This window comes from Capsella rubella, unplaced genomic scaffold, assembly GCF_000375325.1.
Source record: "Capsella rubella cultivar Monte Gargano unplaced genomic scaffold, Caprub1_0 scaffold_4, whole genome shotgun sequence".
In the NCBI taxonomy this organism is placed as follows: domain Eukaryota; kingdom Viridiplantae; phylum Streptophyta; class Magnoliopsida; order Brassicales; family Brassicaceae; genus Capsella; species Capsella rubella.
In genome coordinates, this window is record NW_006238920.1 from 11,344,051 (window position 1) to 11,361,271 (window position 17,221).

The 17,221-nt window shown below is 37.1% G+C and overlaps 6 protein-coding genes across 8 annotated transcripts; 3 read left to right on the forward strand and 3 right to left on the reverse strand.

Moving 5' to 3' along the window:
• Nucleotides 1–346: 346 nt before the first annotated feature.
• On the reverse strand, nt 347–1,886 carry LOC17888119 (bidirectional sugar transporter SWEET9). Its single transcript, XM_006295999.2, has 6 exons — nt 1,793–1,886; nt 1,597–1,633; nt 1,311–1,521; nt 1,044–1,205; nt 826–945; nt 347–734 (listed from the first exon to the last, which is right to left on the reverse strand). Exons 1-6 carry the CDS (start codon nt 1,839–1,841, stop codon nt 531–533), a joined length of 783 nt encoding a protein of 260 aa, XP_006296061.1. The 5' UTR covers nt 1,842–1,886; the 3' UTR covers nt 347–530.
• Nucleotides 1,887–3,236: 1,350 nt separating this feature from the next.
• On the reverse strand, nt 3,237–6,176 carry LOC17890251. Of its 2 annotated transcripts, none has more exons than XM_023785214.1 (9): nt 5,875–6,176; nt 5,494–5,606; nt 5,018–5,193; nt 4,651–4,744; nt 4,278–4,388; nt 4,081–4,170; nt 3,814–3,899; nt 3,672–3,736; nt 3,237–3,588 (listed from the first exon to the last, which is right to left on the reverse strand). In XM_023785214.1, the coding sequence occupies exons 1-9, from the start codon at nt 6,089–6,091 to the stop codon at nt 3,479–3,481; spliced, it is 1,062 nt and encodes a 353-aa protein (XP_023640982.1). In that variant the 5' UTR covers nt 6,092–6,176; the 3' UTR covers nt 3,237–3,478. The 2 variants fall into 2 exon arrangements, with proteins under 2 accessions (XP_023640982.1, XP_023640981.1); XM_023785213.1 differs by having other exon boundaries at nt 5,018–5,190; nt 5,875–6,175.
• A 142-nt stretch (nt 6,177–6,318) lies between these two features.
• LOC17888899 (anaphase-promoting complex subunit 7) lies at nt 6,319–11,156 on the reverse strand. The gene is made up of 18 exons (XM_006295489.2): nt 11,003–11,156; nt 10,823–10,891; nt 10,654–10,704; nt 10,218–10,352; nt 10,038–10,100; nt 9,443–9,552; nt 9,243–9,327; nt 9,031–9,090; nt 8,553–8,598; nt 8,321–8,394; nt 8,131–8,181; nt 7,854–8,054; nt 7,731–7,775; nt 7,562–7,655; nt 7,289–7,434; nt 6,781–7,010; nt 6,631–6,691; nt 6,319–6,502 (listed from the first exon to the last, which is right to left on the reverse strand). The coding sequence occupies exons 1-18, from the start codon at nt 11,069–11,071 to the stop codon at nt 6,416–6,418; spliced, it is 1,677 nt and encodes a 558-aa protein (XP_006295551.1). The 5' UTR covers nt 11,072–11,156; the 3' UTR covers nt 6,319–6,415.
• A 125-nt stretch (nt 11,157–11,281) lies between these two features.
• LOC17889784 (E3 ubiquitin-protein ligase Topors) lies at nt 11,282–13,254 on the forward strand. Its single transcript, XM_006295410.2, has 6 exons — nt 11,282–11,692; nt 11,788–11,925; nt 12,043–12,100; nt 12,228–12,475; nt 12,682–12,769; nt 12,929–13,254. Exons 1-5 carry the CDS (start codon nt 11,376–11,378, stop codon nt 12,749–12,751), a joined length of 831 nt encoding a protein of 276 aa, XP_006295472.1. The 5' UTR covers nt 11,282–11,375; the 3' UTR covers nt 12,752–12,769; nt 12,929–13,254.
• A 127-nt stretch (nt 13,255–13,381) lies between these two features.
• On the forward strand, nt 13,382–15,699 carry LOC17887669 (probable serine/threonine-protein kinase PBL19). Of its 2 annotated transcripts, XM_006295625.2 has the most exons (6): nt 13,382–13,595; nt 13,694–13,728; nt 13,990–14,366; nt 14,463–14,726; nt 14,809–14,931; nt 15,091–15,699. In XM_006295625.2, exons 2-6 carry the CDS (start codon nt 13,710–13,712, stop codon nt 15,613–15,615), a joined length of 1,308 nt encoding a protein of 435 aa, XP_006295687.1. In that variant the 5' UTR covers nt 13,382–13,595; nt 13,694–13,709; the 3' UTR covers nt 15,616–15,699. The 2 variants fall into 2 exon arrangements, with proteins under 2 accessions (XP_006295687.1, XP_023640980.1); XM_023785212.1 differs by lacking the exon at nt 13,694–13,728.
• A 229-nt stretch (nt 15,700–15,928) lies between these two features.
• Nucleotides 15,929–17,216, forward strand: LOC17889539 (protein WHAT'S THIS FACTOR 1 homolog). Its single transcript, XM_006294283.2, has one exon. It carries the CDS (start codon nt 15,977–15,979, stop codon nt 17,174–17,176), a length of 1,200 nt encoding a protein of 399 aa, XP_006294345.1. The 5' UTR covers nt 15,929–15,976; the 3' UTR covers nt 17,177–17,216.
• The last annotated feature ends 5 nt before the right edge of the window (nt 17,217–17,221 follow it).

Here is a 17,221-nt window from a genome sequence, read left to right on the forward strand (position 1 = left end):
ATTATGCCGACATCAGAAACCGGGTCTATATGGTAATCTTGAAAGAAACTTAGTAAAACTTGAACAAAATGGATAAATGGACATAATTAATTTAGTTATATTCGACAATTAGTTTTAATAACTAAAACAAAAGAAAATCAACTTTTAAAAGCAATTTATATTTGTGAAAAAAAACCCTGTATAACTATATATATAAATAGTGTAGTTTCGTTGAAATATTGTCTTCAATCATATTTTGTTTCTCAAATTGCACAACCATTTAGATCAGATTTGATTATTTTTCAGTTCCACTGTTAAAAGGTATTTTAAGTGATATATAGTTGAATGGAGCTTAGCTTACTACTCATCAACACAAACTTAAGTAGTTTAGACTAGATTATCAATTTATAAAGGTTTGGTGATGACCAAAACAATAGATCATTGGTTGGGTTAGACCAACTCAAACCGACAAACATATAGAAGCAAAAGTTTATTATTCCAGGATACGACATAAAAATGTCTCCCATGCACATCTTTCCCATGTTTGCCCTTCACTTCATAGCCGGCCTGGCCGATCCTTCAACATTGTCTAATCTTGCATCAGGCAATTCAACGGCCACGACCGCGATTTCGTTCACGTCGGTTTTATTTCCTAGTTGGTGCTCTGTTGGCAAATCCGTTTTCGTCGAACCTTGATACATCATATATAGTATCATCTGAGCTACACCGAATAAAAAACCGAGAATGTTTGGCATCTGAAGACAAAGCGATGGAGACCAATTAGTACGTAAAATAATTAACTATAAAGATGAAAGATGAGATTTGAAAATGTAAAATCAATATTACAGCGATGAACTTGTCTTTGATAAGAAGTCCATAAAAGAACCACATGACGGCGTTAAGAGTGAGAGACAAGGACAGAAGAAACGGCATGTATTCCACACTCTTTGTCTTTATAACCTTCCTCTGCAACATTTACACATCGTTTCATTATTAAAAACCAGTTCATAATAATAGAAAATACGGCATGATGATGTTTGAAGAAAGCTGTATGTATGGATCACCATGACGCTTAAGGGAGAAGCAAAGACGGCAAGACTGTACGCAGCGCAAACCCATCCAACAGTGGAGACACGGTGTGGTTTTGGAACCAAAAGATTGACTAGAAGAATTAAGAGACCAAGTCCACCGATGTTGCATATCACTATCAACTTCAATGTGAATATCTACCAAGTGTACATCCGGATAAGTAGTTGATATTGTAGAGATTCATCAAACTGAATCGAACCAAACTGATTACTAAAAATAGAAATATATTTATAGGAACGTACCCTGGCCTCTCTTGGTGCGTAAAAGATATAGAGAAACAAGTAGGTTATCTCAATGAAACATCCAAAGGTGTTAATGCTGATGATGAGATAAGCATGTGTCTTCATTATTCCGTAGTAGAGAAGAAGAGTTGCACTTGCTAGTGCACATATGTACGGTATCGACTGAAACCCTTTTGATGATTTCTTCTTGTATATCCCATAAAACGTTGGCCTATAACATAATCTTATAATTATATCGAATCCTCTTACATTTTTTTTAGTATATAGTATTTGATTGGATACTTACACTGGTGACAGGAACACCCCAAAAGACACAATGTTGCCTGAAAACAAAAGCCAGAGTCATTATTAGAGTTATGTTATGAGCTTATCATGTTGAGAGTATATGATATGTAACTATTATTGTTTGAATTTATTTGAAGTTGCTATAGATCTTTATATAAAAAGAATAGAAAAAAATAAAGGGAGCTAGATATATTTACCCATGAGACCAAAGAAAAAAGCAAGTTGATGAACTTTGATGAACACCATTCTTCACTCTTCTCTTTGTCTCTCAGTACTCTTGCTAGCTTAAGATTTTATTTGATTTTAGTTCGTCATGCATGTCCCTCATTTATATTGGCCTTGGAGATAAAAAAAAGTGATTAATTCTTGCGTTTTCATCTTTGTCCCCCATTTATTTTATTTTCTTTCTCTTAATAAACTAAAAAACAAAAGTTTGGTTCACATTTTGTTGGATTTTGTTTTTTTGTACAATATAATGCTTCACTCAGTAACACAGACAACTCTTTGCATGGCTGATTGGCTGTAAATTGCTGGAGACTTCTGAGGTGCTTCTTCAGTTGGCCAACCCGCACAATTTTAGTTTCTCGTTTTATTAAACCAAATTTAATGCAAATTTTAATACTTGTTCTGATCGAGGAAACCACCTTAGAAGTATTTCTTGTGTTTTTTTTTCTAAGGGGGAAAAAAAGATTCACAGTGATTAGTTCCTTTCATTGAAAGTTAGTCTTGAGATTAAGAACATTAAGGATTCTTTTAACAAAAAATGAAGAAAAAAACACTTTGGGGAGTCGATGATTTTTGACTATTTCGCTATGGAGTATTGATGAAAATTAATCATGTAGTAAATTTGCAATTTCTATCTCTAAATAACTCATGATTTTGAGAATATTATATATTGCCGTTTAAACATTTACTGCAAAAACGTAGCCAATTTGATGTTTTTAGGATGATAAAACTTGTCTCAGCATTAATTTGTGATGTTTTTTTTAGACATATATCAAATTCTGTTGTAACATCTTTGTTATTTAGCCACAAAAAAGGTATCGGCCAAGAAAATTCTCATCAACGTGACGACGTCGTACGTGAGCCTTGTCACTGTTGTTGGAAATTGACTAAACTAAACATCCCCGAAACACAATGCAAAAAGTATCCAGTGTACATGTGTGAACCCTAAAATAAGATCTGTGGAGGAGTTTAGAGCCTTAATGACGGTTAACTTATGAATAAATTACAGGTGGTTGCAAAGTCATGTCATTAGGTAGTGCTGTTCCTAATTGTTAGGCCTTCTAAATCCGACAAAGTATTTTTTTGTATTAGGCTAAACATATCTTAAAGTCGAATCATTCTGTCCAATTAATTTAGTTAAGACATATCATACACCTTTGATTAAAAAAAAAGACATATCATACACCTTAAGTGGCAAATCTCTGAATCTGGTTCAATTTTTATGTATATAGCCAAACTAATTTGAGATTCGTTTTCTTGAGATAAAACATTTCTTGTCTACTCTCCTCATCCCTCATCACCTGTGTAACTTATTACAATCTTCCATAACTGGTGTAAGGAAACCAAATGTGATAACTAATAAGAGTATTTGGTTGCACATATATATCACCATAAGATGATTTGTGAACATGTTACTGAATAAGTATTTTAATTAATAAAGGTAAAATGAAAACTATTAGCATCAAATTATGTGGTTGAGATGAAGGCATGGATGTGTTTGTTTAGGCACAAGCCTTGAGGCCTTGCTTGTTTGGCCTATTTCTTTGTTACAACTTTAATTTGGTAATGAACAAGACACACAAGCTTTTACATCTTGACATAAAGCACTAATAATATCTTCTAGATGACCTGGTAATGATTCGGCCAAATTAAAAATACTACTTTGATACTCCAAGAAATTGAGCAAAGCTTGGATACTTCGGCTCCCATCCTATTTCTTCCCGTGTCCGTGAGTTGTCTAGCTTCTTCCCTAAAGGACCGCTGGTGCCTACAAAAAACCAAAGTTTTCAGACTATGAAGCTTAAGGTTTTCGAGATAATCACACGTCAATATATGTCTGAAGAAACTCACTCGTGAAACCTTTGAACTTCTGATCATATTTTCCACTTTGATTCATCAAGTCCATCACCTCTTGCCTGAGAAGAATGAGAAGCCAAATATGTGAGAAGTCGATTTTTGAACTGTCTCAAAGTTATAAAAAGAGAAGCATTACCTTGACAAAGGATGGTTGTCACAACCCAAGAAAATGCGACCACCGGGTTTCTTTTTCATGACTGCAACTGCCAGCGATGCTGCATCCTGTTCAGAAACACATTACAGAAATTGATAAGAGACTAATATATTGTACAGTGCCAATGCTAAAGAATGAGTTATCTAATATTACATGATGTAATTTACATCTGCAGACCAATCATAAGCATGTATTGTTAGTTCATGGTCTTTCAACAGGAGAAAGAAGTGAGCAAAATCACAAATATACCTCATAGTGTATGAGATTCAGGATATGATCAGGACGAGCATCGATTGTCCCCTTATTCAACCAGTAAGTATGTGCACCTCTAGTTTCTGTGTATAAAAAGTTCAGGAGAAACATAATTTTCAAATCTGCTAGAGACCAAGAAGAGCCTTTTCAGTTTATGCTCATTGAGTATCAAATTTCGTATTCCAAAAGGATATGTATAACCCTGCCAGTCTAAGGACCGTCCCGCCACATTCCAACACTACTTTTTCAGCTTTCAAAAGAACATCGGTTCTTGGGCTCTTTCCCAGTGGCACTACTGGAGAATCCTGCAGTGAAGGGTGATTAACTTAAAACAATCTCTGTCAAAACAAATGATGAAAATTGCAGTATGTCTTGAATATTGTAAACTTGATTTTCATAGATTTCAAATGACCAGATCTGTGTTCCCCAATTACATCAACAAATCCAGTCTTTCTGATGTTATTGTGCTTGACAATTTTAAAATAGAATACTGCTGAAGCCTAAAAGTGGGAATATTAAGATGGAGAAAACTGAAAGGGAAAGATGTATTCAAGGACTGAGACAAACCTCGTTGCATTCTCCATTATCAAAGCAATCATAAGGTGCAGAACTAGATGTGAATAAGAATGATCCTTTGCCGTTCCAGTTTAATGCTGCATTCCTGATCCGTTTGTAAACACAAGCACATGCCATTGCCAATATTAGAAATAGTTAAATGAAGGCAAATTCGTTTTACTGTTGTCTCATAAGATGAACCAATAAACACAAACTGACGTTTAGCTTCATCTTTCTTAACCAGTTAATAAAGTTAACCGAACAATATACCAGGCATTCAGTAGCGGAACTTAATGCATGGTATTAAACAAAAGGCATCAGAAATACAATTCATAGACTTCCTAGTATTTTGAGTTATGTGGTTTTTGTAATTAATCACCTGACTTCGCCAGCATAATCAGCGCTTTGTGATGGAGGAGCACAAAAGATCACATATGAGAACTTGTCCCCAAATTCGGTTCCTTTAAGCAATGGTTTAATATCCAACTTCTCCAACTCATCATGATGATTTGTTGTTGCTGTCTGCCCAAAGATTTGACTCTCTGGATGTTCCTGCTTCACATAAAAAGTTCCATCTCTAACTTCCATATTGTGAAAACATGACTCTTATTATACACATTGTGATAAAAACGAAGTATAGTCAATATCTACAAAAATTCCGGATATTTCCATTACAGATTGTATAAGATCAACACATTGATAACGACTCAAGACATATAAAACAGGAATTGACAGGACATTAAACACCATACCGATATGATGTTTTATCAGATAGATATGTGCAACTATCAAATTAAGCTTAATCTCTGTAGAAGACAAAATGATGATATGCGACATACAAGACAAAATTTATACCTGTTTCCATTGTTCTGCAACTAAGCGTCCAAGAACACCTGGTCCAACAATCAGCAAATCGTTTGCCCCAATTGAAACATGAGACTGGACCTTCAAGCCATCACTGGTCTCATCTTCATACAAAAGGGAAGAAGAGAAGAGCACAAAAAACGTATTCAAAATGTCACTACTTGGAAAAAATCACAAACTCTTAAATTTAACACATCCTGAGCTTCTTCATCTATATCATAACAACATTTCTTAATCACTGTTCGACTCTAAGTAACTCTCTAAGTATCCAAAATTAACATCGGAGTAGCTCTAAAAAGTCAACGAGCGGTCAGCTGCCGTTCACTAATCCATATAGCCGCCGAAAAAAAAAAAAACAGAGAGTAAGAATACCAATGGTGGAAGAGGAAGAAGCTTGAACAGGAGTCGCCATGATCGAAGACGTTGAAGGAAGAAAGAAGGAGACTTTGGGTTTATCCTCCAGGCGTCTCAAAGCAAACTTAAGTGAATATGGAGAAGAAGATGCTAAAGTTGATAGCTTGGAGAAATGGTGAGTCGATAGAATTCTTGAATTCACAGTGGGAAATGAGATGCAAGAGATGAAACCCATGAATGAAATATACCAAAAAGCGTTTTGGGTTTTGACGACGATGAAAGCAGATTGAGTTGGCGTGGCGAAAGAGGTGGGATTCTCCGTGAGACTTTGGTGATGGGTACTCTTGGCATGTTTTAACCAATGGCGTATTTACACGTCACGATATCCAATATTGTAGAATAACTTTGTCTTTTTTGTGCTTTTTTTATCTTCCAAGAGTTTTTTTCTTTTCATATTCTAAGTTTTTAGGAAACAAAGGGAATGACATTTATACTATTAAAGAATTCGATAATTTTACAGTTTACACATTCTTCTTTGCCTACTAAACAATCTATCTCTTCACATGAGCTCGGCCTCCTCAGTATCTCCATCAACATCTTCCACATCGTTCTCGTCATTCTCATCAGTTGCATCTGGGTCTATTCCCTGCAATTAACACCCCAAATTTGTCATGCACTAAACATCATCGTAAATACAGAATGTAGATATGATTTAACTCTTTCAAAGTCTACAATCGAAGAAAGCCAAAAATAAAGCATGACTGAGATATGTACCTTCATCTGTTTCTCCAAGCGATCTAGTCCCTTTTTGGCTGCCTCATTATGTGGATTTATTCTGCATTTACATTGTTTGACACTTTGTTATCTAGTTCATTGATTCACATGGAGAAACAACGGGAACTACTGATTTGGAATTTCATAGACCTTAATGCAGCTTGATAGTGTGATAAAGAATCTTGTAGCATATTTGTTGCAGCAAACACTTGAGCTAGCTTGACATGGAGAGAGTCATCAGCCCAATCTTTGAGATATCGTTCTAGTAGTGACACAGCATCTCCATTCCTCCCTTCCATTAGATGAAGCTCAGCCAGAGCTAAGGCCGCTCCAAGGTACCCAGGTTCAAGCCTCAGACCTGACTCGTAGAACTTTTTTGCCTGTTATAAAACCATATCATTATTCTATTACACCAAAATTTTATATACATAAGAAGATGCTCACAAGCTCTGAATAGTTTCTCAGATTTTGTATACACTATGCTTCTCAAATATCTGGATAGCCAAAATCCTAAGGAAGGTTCCCAATTTCAGTATTTTGTAATATGTAAAGAACAACCACTAAATCCCTAGACTAGGGAATAGATCTGCTATAGATGATGGAATTCTGGGTAGTATACTGATGTAATAAAAATTGCAAAAAACGGCGAGTTGTTTACCTTTTCCCTGCCACTTGATGTACTAGCATGAACATCACCAACTAATTTCAGAGCCTTTGCGGACTGAGGCATTGCATTCATTGCTTCTCTGGCAGTATACAACGCTTCTTTGGTTTTACCAAATGCCAGATAAGAATGGACTAAGCCTGAAAATACCTTAATAGTGCAAGTTAATTCACACTCCAACCTTTCACTTGTGTTAAAGGGTTTATACCACCAAACAGTACAACAATGGAAGTGTATAACAGATTTTTTTTCCCTTGTGAACCAGACCTTGATATGAACGAAGATCGGACCTCAAATTCTGGGCCGCCCTGAAGGCGATCGCTGCAGCTTCTGGTCGTTTTGCTTGTAAAAGAAGATTTCCCTGAAATATTATACAAATAGTGAATAGATGTGAAAAGTTATTTTAACAGATAAATCCCTCATTAAAGTAGCTTACCTTCATTATATAGCCGGGTATGTGCCTCTCGTCCACCCTGATACTCTGATTGCATAGTCAAAATTTCATGAGCTACCACACAACAATTTTAGCACAAAAATCTAGTGTCAGAAAAAAGCTAACCTTCTCAGCATAAGATAATGCCGTCCTTGCATCTTTCCTTTCCCATAGTACAGACAAAGCAACAAATACTTCTGCTCTGGTATGATCAATGCTTAATAAATCGTGGACGAGCTTGTTTAGTCTGGAATAATCACACTTTATCTGTAGCAGCATCGCATACTCATCCATACTGGTTAGTGTGTAAGGATCATTTGACCGAACCTACAAAAGCTTTAGATGATTATGCATAATTTAAAGTAGTTGAGACTTGAGACAAATCTATCGATGCGGTGACTACCTTCTCAAATCTCATTATGGCCTCATCATTTTTCCCAATAATGGCTTCAACCTACAAAATCAATAAACGATGGAAGAGTTCATCAACTATCAAAATTATGCCAATCAGATTTAGATAGGGCGTCAATAATAATGATAATTAGAAATTCAGATGTAATTCTGTTTGCATCGTAGTCAATGCCATCTCTAACCTTTGCTGTCTCAGTCAACAAGTGTACATTATTTGGAAATCGTTGTAAAAGTTCAGCAAAGAGTTCCAGCGCCCCTGAGTAAACACAAAAGTACACATTATCCAGTCAGGCATGTTGGAATTAAACTGAAGAGTTTCTCGCAAATTATATGTGCAAACTGAAATCTACAGGGTTAGACATAAAGATCCATATTTCACGCACTGTTGGCATATACATCCCAAAAAAAAGCTACCTTTGTAAGCATGTGAAGCAACACAACACTGGGCCTCAACATAACGCTGTAAAAACGAAGAAAAATATATCAAAAAAAAAAGACAAGGAAACAAATTTTATTGCCAGATAAGCTTCAAGACGAAAACAATAAAACAGCCATACAAGAAAGGATAAATAAAAGCTTTGGTTCCCTGGTTGATTAGTCGAGATGATGCTAACAGAAGAATATAATAGCACTAGTTTGCTCGAGGGAATACTGTCAAGACAACTATATTAAACTTTCCAATCATGAACAACTTCTCCTTATGTATATAATGAGTAGTTCAGTAGATTTATGACAAAGTTCTTAGAACTATTGCATATAAAGTCGTATTACAGATGATATAATAGGTAAAATAAGAGCACTAAATCACTCAAATAATCAGCATGGCCTCATCATAAAGAGTGCACTACAAACAGTTTTAAACGTTGTAAACATTGTTAATGAGTATGCTTACTTGCAACCAACGGGTAGGGTCTATCTGATCGAGCGAAACTTTTGCACTTCTATTTGAAGTCTGAAATGCACAAAGGATACAACAGTTACAAGATAGTATGGATTTTACAAGGAAAAGGTAACTGAAAAATGAAGAAAGAGGCGCAAAACACATTTAACGAAATGGTGAAACATAAAAGCAAGTGGTAAAAGAAATTTCCTAGAAAAGGACACCTGTGTAAAAGATGATATGATATCCTTTGCAGTGACGCCCAGTTCAGCTAAACCTGTAACAGCTTCAAGTACATAAGGACACTGCCTGCAGAGATTAAAGATTATATACATAAATATGCAGTACTATTTTATGGAAGGATTAGATATTATGACAGTGATTATATGCTAGGAAATGTCTGGCAAAGAAAAGAAAAACAGACCTTAAACACTCTTTATAAAAAGCAATAGCACCACGGTTGTATCCAGAATTTCGATGAAGCTTTGCCATCAGTATATTCATCTCCAAGCTTCTGGTCTTGACCGATTCCATCTGGCAAAGAAGGAACAAGAGCAATAACTGATTATAACTATGCAAAACATGGTTTATCATTCATATAAATACTGCACTGTTGGAAGCAATGAATCGAATTAGTGTAACTTGTTTTGTAATATGGATTTCCATTAATGGGTGGCGAGAGGAAGTCAAACGGAATTCATCGCACATTCAGGAAGACTAAAAAAACCATGAATTATGATCAGTTAATATTAATACGTTATACCGAAGAAAATTACAGTGACTGAGCTCTGATTATGAAAGACAATAGAAAGATATATACAAGTCACCCTATATGGGAAACCAATCTATAATCTGAGAAACAGAGAAATCCCTCGACAGCTCTTTTTCCGTCTCATAGACATTTTTATGTTCTATAATCTATACACCAATGTTTGTAGACCAACAAATCCAGAAGACTTAACAAAATATTGATAACCAGAAAACAGATGACACTTCAAAGAAGAAGATTGAAGACATACCTCAGCAATCGCAGCTTTCGTTTCATTAAGAGCAAAATGGGATGAAGCAATCTTGAATCTCACCTAAGAGGAAAGTTAGAAAAAGAAGTCACACATGACACATGAACTCCTATGGAATTAAACCAAAGCAGCTAACTTTATGGAAACCAAAAGGATCAAGAAGAAACGTTGTAATTTTACCTCGTTCTCATTAATAGTGGAAATGCCAGAGGCGTTCACAGATGATCTGGTAGATAAAGATAATGAACTCCTCGAGATACTGGAGCTTTGCTTTGGAATCCTTGTAAAATGATGCAACGCTTGCTTGTACGTATGCTGACAGGAAAAAAAAGAAAAGAAAAGGAATACATATTCAGAGTTTTGACAAGACTTCAGAGCTCTCCTCCAAAGTACTCCAGAGGAGAAGAATACAAATCTGAAATCTATCTCTGCCCACTCCATATACTTATATATAAGCAGTTTTGGATTTCGTTGAGTTCAGTCGTAGTTAAAACTTAAGATCCAAGAATTCTTCATAAATTTTTTAATTTGAGGCAGAGCTAAACTTCCGAACATTGAGTAACATTTTTTTCTCAGCAAAAGAAAAACATAAAGAATTAAACTTTCGAGAACTTACAATAGCTCTCCTGTATTCTCTTTGGTGGAATAAAGCATCCCCCAGTAGAATCTGCAAATCCAACACAGAAAGAATCTAACTTCAATCTCGAGCATAAGGAAAAAAAAAAAAAAAACTAAAGGAGTCAAGCTACTAAATTAGAAAATATCGACGGAGAAAGAAGCTTAACCAAATTCTCCGCCTTTAGCTGAGGACTAGTTTCGGCACTAACAGTAGAAGATGAAACAAGAAAGCTACCCTGGAGATAGATGCATATATAGAGAAAATTTCATTAGCTCTTGATAAAAAACTAGGGATTTAAAAACGAGAGAGAGAAGAATCAAAATGAGTTAAGAGTTAGACAAGTTACGAGCATTTCAGCAGAATCGTAGAGCCCATGCTCCATTAGAGTCGCGATCTGATCCTTTGGAACCTCCATTTCACAGACCAGAGAGTTTGTGGTTTAGTGGCAATGGCTGGTGGTGAGTTTTTTTTCTTCGGAGCAGCGATGAAGTAAAAGATCCTTCACGCTCGCTCTTCAGTTTGAAACAAGAAATCTCAAACCGAACCGAACCGAATTTAATCGGTTATCAATCAGAAAATAAATTCGGTTCATTTAAACCCGACTTTTCCAAGAGGTCTACACCGAGCAAAGAAATAAACTCACCGGTCAGGCCTCCATCACCGTCTTCAACGGCGATCTTATCAGTGGCTTCTTATTCGTCGCCGGAAAGTGTTCTCTGATGAAAAGCGGTGAGAAATTTGCTGAGAGATCACTTTTTACTGCTTTACGGGGGAAATCATGTCCGATATGCTTCGAAAACCTAACTGACCGACGAGCCGCCGCCGTAATCACGGCGTGCAGTCACGGATACTGCCTTAGTTGTATTCGGAAGTGGAGCGGGTTCAAGAGGAATTGCCCTCTCTGTAACACTAGTTTTGATTCGTGGTTTATCGTCAGTGATCTTGCTTCTAGAAAATACCATAAGGAGTATTTACCGATTCATCGTGATCGTGAGACTTTAACTTATCATCGGAATAATCATTACGGTCGCCGGAGGTTATCTCTCTCTCTCTCTTAGATCCTCTCAATAAATTAGAAATTACTCTTTAAAAAATCACATCTTTATATCCACTGACTTATAACTTCATTAGGATCATTCCAAGATCTACGCATGTTTTGGAAAACTCTAGCTCGAGATCTAGGCCATTGCCATGGAGGAGATCATTTGGACGGCCAGGTTCAGTTCCTGATTCTGTTATCTTCCAGCGAAAGCTTCAATGGCGATCGAGGTTGGTTTAATATTGATCTCTTTTCTATCTCTGTAGCCTTCCCTTTGCAATCCTCCTTTTTTGAATTGTTACATTAGTTTTTCCTCTGTTTCTTACTAGTATTGGCTCTAAATGCAGCATATACAATAAGGGATTACGAGCTGTTCCATTACATTCGAGGCGAAGCTTGGAACCAGTAAGTTCAATTATACAACTAGTATGATGTTTTTAGTATTGGAGTTTTGTATTGGAAGCCTGATATATATACCTGCTTCCTTGTGTCATCATCTATGAAATGTATGATAAATTGAAGAGTTCTGCAGGTGAATGATCAGGCCAAAGCTAAGATTATTGAAAGAATTGAGCCATGGATTAGAAGGGAGCTTCAGGTAGTCCTTGGAGAGCCTGATCCATTAATCATTGTTCATTTTGCGTCAACTCTTTTCATCAAAAGGCTTGAGAGAGAGGATAATCGACAACCTCGGCAGACTGAGATGTTGGTGGAAGACGAAGTCTCTTTGCTTCAAAAATTCTTGCTTGACAAGGCGGATATATTTTGGCATGAACTAAGGTAAGCATATTGTAGGTTTTCAGAGTTTTAAGTAACTACGGATTTAGTAGTAGTACATGAAAGACCTGCATAAATTAACCTCTGTATTTGATTATAGAGCTGATATCTGTTTTGGTTTGGGATTTTGGTCATCGTTGATGATTAATTTTTCCTTGCAATATGTATGGTTGACGACTGTTTCTGATGAGAAGAAAACATACTTTCAGATGCTTCGCTGAGAGTAGTCTCACTATGGAGGCTTATGATGCAGTGGTTGAATACAATGAGGTGGAGTAATAGCAGTTAAAATAACAGGTAAAGAAAATGCTTGGGAGGTTAACTCTTGTTTGGATTAACAAAACGAATATGGATATGTAATATGTGGGTTTGGTTTCACTAGGTAGAAATCTGTTATGCTTTGTTGGTTTTTTTCTGAAGTCATAATAGCTCTCATTATCTTGTATTTGCTAGCAGATGACAGAGCACTAAGCTCTCGCCAAATGAAGCAAACAGACAGACTTACGATGCGACTGTTGGTGTCTTGGAAGTTCATTAGTGGAAAGAGTGGACCAGGTAAGACAAAACCAAGAGTAAAAGAGTAGGTAGGAGGAAGATGTTATGATGATGCAAGTTTAGGTGTGGGGTTACTTTTGAGATAGCTATAGGTGGATTCTCATGTAGCTGACACTTAGTCTCTCTACTTCCACAATGTACGTCTCTCCTATGCCAAATCCTCTCACCACCAACGCTATTTCAACAACATTAAATATTGTGTATAAATTTGACAATCAATTTTTTTATTTACTACACAAATACATTGAACATATATCCGTTTTTACAAAAGTACAGGAAGCTTCCATAGAAGTAGCAGAAGAGGAAGATTCATTTGAGTTTCTCTTTAGAACCGAACCTTAAAGGTTAAGGCTATATAGATTAAAACGGTGAATAAATGACATGAATATAAATGGATAAAATTTAATAAACAACGCGTTCTCGTAGTCCACTATTAAGGTATTGTGATAATTAGTAAGCAAGGCAAGCGGGTGTAACACAAAATAAAATAAAATAAAAAGGCTTCTTCTATAGGTTGGTAAGCGGCAATCCAGCTGCCATTCCTATTTGACTTCTCCTTTCGATCATGGTGAGCTCGTCTTCTTCTTCTTCTCATTATCTATCTCTCTGCCATTTTCTTTTGCTTTAAAGCTTTCTCAATCATGAACATGATGACCCCCATCACAGCTTTTCAACCATCCTCATGAATCATTCTACATCAGGTTTCTTCTCTTCCCCCTCTGATTCTCATCACTCTTACTACATCTCTATTTTTGTGTTATGTGTCGGTTTTTGTTACACATTCTCTCGAAAGTCTTGGAATATCAGGGTTCTTGGTGGAAATATGATGATATTGTGTTGAGCGATGCTGTTGATTACCTGACATCTGATGTAGATTGAATGATTCGGATATTCTGTGGCTATTTCTCTCCTTAATTGCGTTTTTATTTGTGTTGACTTGGAATGTGCACCTGGTTGGACAGTGAGGAGGCTGGTTTCATCTAGAGCAATGAAATGTTTCTACTTCAGCAAAGACAAATCTCAGGATGGTGAAGCTAAGACTAGAAAGTTTGGTTCCATTACGATGGCCAGAGGAGGATCAGGGTCTGATTTTAACTCAGATACAAGTACTGCTACTTCCATTACTTCCTCCTTGCATGTCCTCTCAGAGACACACAGTAACAATCTCACAGTATTTGCCCTCGATGACCTTAAAACCGCTACCAAGAATTTCAGTCGCTCATTAATGATCGGGGAAGGTGGCTTCGGTGGTGTGTTTCGTGGCGTCATTCAGAACCCCCAAGATTCTCGTAAAAAGATTGATATTGCAGTGAAACAACTCAGCAGAAGAGGTCTACAGGCAAGCAAAATCTCTCTTTTTCCTCCTATTCCTTTTTCTTTGGTTTGTTGCGCCTTCAGTATCAAATAACATAATCACATATGTATGTATTTACAGGGGCATAAAGAATGGGTGACAGAGGTTAATGTATTGGGAGTAGTGGAGCATCCGAATCTGGTGAAGCTGATCGGTTATTGCGCTGAGGATGATGAGAGAGGGATCCAACGGCTACTTGTTTATGAATACGTACCAAACAGAAGCGTTCAAGACCATTTATCCAATCGTTTTATAGTCACTCCTCTCCCTTGGTCCACCAGATTAAAGATTGCTCAAGACACTGCTCGAGGACTCGCTTATCTTCATCAAGGCATGGAGTTTCAGGTCTCTTCTTCCATCCATGATCACACATTCCTTTAATAATCTTTTATGTGTTCTTGAAACATATCTTGTCTTTTATGCACAGATCATCTTTAGGGATTTCAAATCCTCCAATATCCTTCTTGATGAGAATTGGAAAGCAAAGCTCTCTGATTTCGGACTGGCTCGAATGGGTCCTTCAGATGGAATCACTCACGTCTCCACTGCGGTATGCCATGACTGACTTGTTGTGTCTCAAACTCTCAATTGGGAGTTACAAAATTTTGTTTGTGTTAGGCTTTTACACTTTTCATAAAGACAAAATCAATGATGGCGTTTCAGACGATTTGATTAACAGGCAATAATAACCAAACTTTGAATGCAACAGGTTGTAGGGACCATTGGTTATGCAGCACCGGAATATATCCAAACCGGACACCTCACGGCTAAGAGTGACATATGGAGCTATGGAATCTTTCTATATGAGCTCATCACAGGGAGACGGCCTTTTGACCGTAACCGCCCAAGAAACGAACAGAACATCTTGGAGTGGGTCAGACCGCACTTGTCCGACTTAAAGAAGTTCAAGATGATCATCGACCCAAGACTTGAGGGAAACTACTACCTCAAATCGGTGTTGAAGCTAGCTGCAGTTGCAAACCGGTGTTTGATGGTAAAGGCGAAGTCGAGGCCAACAATGAGTCAAGTTTCAGAGATGTTAGAAAGGATAGTGGAAACGACATCAGATGAAGCTCCTTCAGGACCGCCATTGATGAAGAGCTTGACACCTAAAGATGCGTTCGAGGCATCGAGGAGGGAGAGAGTTAAGAGAAGATTTGTTGAACTTTTGATTGGGGAAAATGGTTGTCCTAACTTGCCTACTTGGTCTCCTAAACTTGTTACTTCTATTTGATTTTTGAGAGAACAACAACTTACCGTTTGTGTTATGCAAATATTATTGTCGTTACTTAAAAGTTATAACTCATCCCAAACTCTCTTTTTCTACTAGGACAGTTTTGTGGAAAGACCATTACAAGCTTACATATGTACTAGCTAACTATAGAAAACTAGCGTAGTGTCTGTGTCGTTTTGCTATGAATAAAACGGCATGCAGTTTTATCCCAGTAAGTATCGACGATGAACGCCATGTTGTTTACAGCTTAAAGTAAACATTGTCACTGTCTTCTCTAATTTCCCGATTAAGCTCCGTCACAATCCAGCTCCGACTAAGTGGGGTTTTAGGGTTTACCGATTTGCGCTATCTTCCTCTAACAATGCTCTCTATTCACCGTCATACCCAAACCCTAAAAACCCTAGCTTCCTCCTTCACTAACCTCCCTTACTCTACTCAGAAACGAACCTACGTTGACGTTTACATGAAATGGAAGAAAGATTCTTATTACGACAACATCGAACACATCCTCCGATCGTCTCAGCTCAAATCCGTCCTTGGTCTCAAAAACTGCATCGTCCAGGACCCAAATCGTTGCATTCCCATCTCTTCCATCTCCAAGAAGACGCGTCAGTTCGATGTATCAACCAAAATCGCTCAGTTCTTAAGGAAATTTCCTTCAATCTTTGAGGAGTTCGTTGGTCCAGAGTATAATCTTCCATGGTTCAGATTGACACCAGAAGCTACAGAGCTCGATAGGCTAGAGAGAATCGTATACCAAACTCACGCAGATGATTTGCGTGATAGGTTGAGGAAATTGATTCTGATGAGTAAAGACAACGTTTTGCCAATAAGTGTAGTTCAAGGAATGAAATGGTATTTAGGTTTACCTGATGATTACTTGCAGTTTCCAGAAATGAATTTAGATTCTTCGTTTAGGTTTGTAGATATGGAAGATGGAGTTAAGGGTTTAGCAGTAGACTATAATGGAGGAGATAAGGTGTTGTCTGTGTTGCAGAAGAATGCAATGAAGAACAGAGGAGAAGTGAATTTAGAAGAGATTGAGTTTCCTCTGTTTCCATCTAAAGGTTGTAGATTGAGAGTCAAGATTGAAGATTGGTTAAAAGAGTTTCAAAAGCTTCCTTATGTATCACCATATGATGATTATTCATGTTTGGATCCAAGTAGTGATGTAGCTGAGAAGAGAGTTGTTGGGTTTCTTCATGAACTGCTTTGCCTTTTCGTTGAGCATTCAGCGGAGAGGAAGAAGCTGTTATGTCTCAAGAAGTTTTTCGGATTGCCGCAAAAGGTTCATAAGGCTTTTGAGAGACATCCGCAGATTTTTTACTTGTCTATGAAGAATAAAACTTGTACAGCTATTCTTAGAGAGCCTTATAGAGATAAAGCCAGTGTTGAAACTCATCCTGTGTTGGCAGTAAGGAACAAGTATATCCAATTGATGAAGAATTCGGAGTTGATTTTGAAGAGTAGAAGAAGGAACAGTTTCGGGTTTTCGAATGAAGGAGTTGTAGAGAAAGATTTGGATTTGGATTTGGATTTGGATTTGGATTTTGAAGCCTAAGGCAAAAAATATTGTACCTTACACAAGAATCAGTTTATGATCAAA

What these genes read in the sequence shown, in the direction of transcription:
- LOC17888899 (XM_006295489.2), bottom strand. Translation starts at nt 11,071, where the DNA reads ATGGAGGTTCCAAAGGATCAGATCGCGACTCTAATGGAGCATGGGCTC. An exon ending in CACTATCAAGCTGCATTAAG is followed by an intron (nt 6,692 to 6,780) that starts GTCTATGAAATT and finishes ATGTAAATGCAG; the next exon opens with AATAAATCCACATAATGAGG. An exon ending in GCTTGGAGAAACAGATGAAG is followed by an intron (nt 6,503 to 6,630) that starts GTACATATCTCA and finishes TGTTAATTGCAG; the next exon opens with GGAATAGACCCAGATGCAAC.
- LOC17887669 (XM_006295625.2), top strand. An exon ending in TCAGCAGAAGAGGTCTACAG is followed by an intron (nt 14,367 to 14,462) that starts GCAAGCAAAATC and finishes ATGTATTTACAG; the next exon opens with GGGCATAAAGAATGGGTGAC. An exon ending in ATCAAGGCATGGAGTTTCAG is followed by an intron (nt 14,727 to 14,808) that starts GTCTCTTCTTCC and finishes TTTTATGCACAG; the next exon opens with ATCATCTTTAGGGATTTCAA.
- LOC17889539 (XM_006294283.2), top strand. Translation starts at nt 15,977, where the DNA reads ATGCTCTCTATTCACCGTCATACCCAAACCCTAAAAACCCTAGCTTCC.
- LOC17888119 (XM_006295999.2), bottom strand. Translation starts at nt 1,841, where the DNA reads ATGGTGTTCATCAAAGTTCATCAACTTGCTTTTTTCTTTGGTCTCATG. An exon ending in ACGCACCAAGAGAGGCCAGG is followed by an intron (nt 1,206 to 1,310) that starts GTACGTTCCTAT and finishes TACACTTGGTAG; the next exon opens with ATATTCACATTGAAGTTGAT. An exon ending in CTTCTCCCTTAAGCGTCATG is followed by an intron (nt 946 to 1,043) that starts GTGATCCATACA and finishes TAAATGTTGCAG; the next exon opens with AGGAAGGTTATAAAGACAAA.
- LOC17889784 (XM_006295410.2), top strand. Translation starts at nt 11,376, where the DNA reads ATGAAAAGCGGTGAGAAATTTGCTGAGAGATCACTTTTTACTGCTTTA. An exon ending in AAGCTTCAATGGCGATCGAG is followed by an intron (nt 11,926 to 12,042) that starts GTTGGTTTAATA and finishes CTCTAAATGCAG; the next exon opens with CATATACAATAAGGGATTAC. An exon ending in ATATTTTGGCATGAACTAAG is followed by an intron (nt 12,476 to 12,681) that starts GTAAGCATATTG and finishes ACATACTTTCAG; the next exon opens with ATGCTTCGCTGAGAGTAGTC.
- LOC17890251 (XM_023785214.1), bottom strand. Translation starts at nt 6,091, where the DNA reads ATGGGTTTCATCTCTTGCATCTCATTTCCCACTGTGAATTCAAGAATT. An exon ending in TTGCAGAACAATGGAAACAG is followed by an intron (nt 5,194 to 5,493) that starts GTATAAATTTTG and finishes TTTTATGTGAAG; the next exon opens with CAGGAACATCCAGAGAGTCA. An exon ending in ATAATGGAGAATGCAACGAG is followed by an intron (nt 4,389 to 4,650) that starts GTTTGTCTCAGT and finishes CCTTCACTGCAG; the next exon opens with GATTCTCCAGTAGTGCCACT.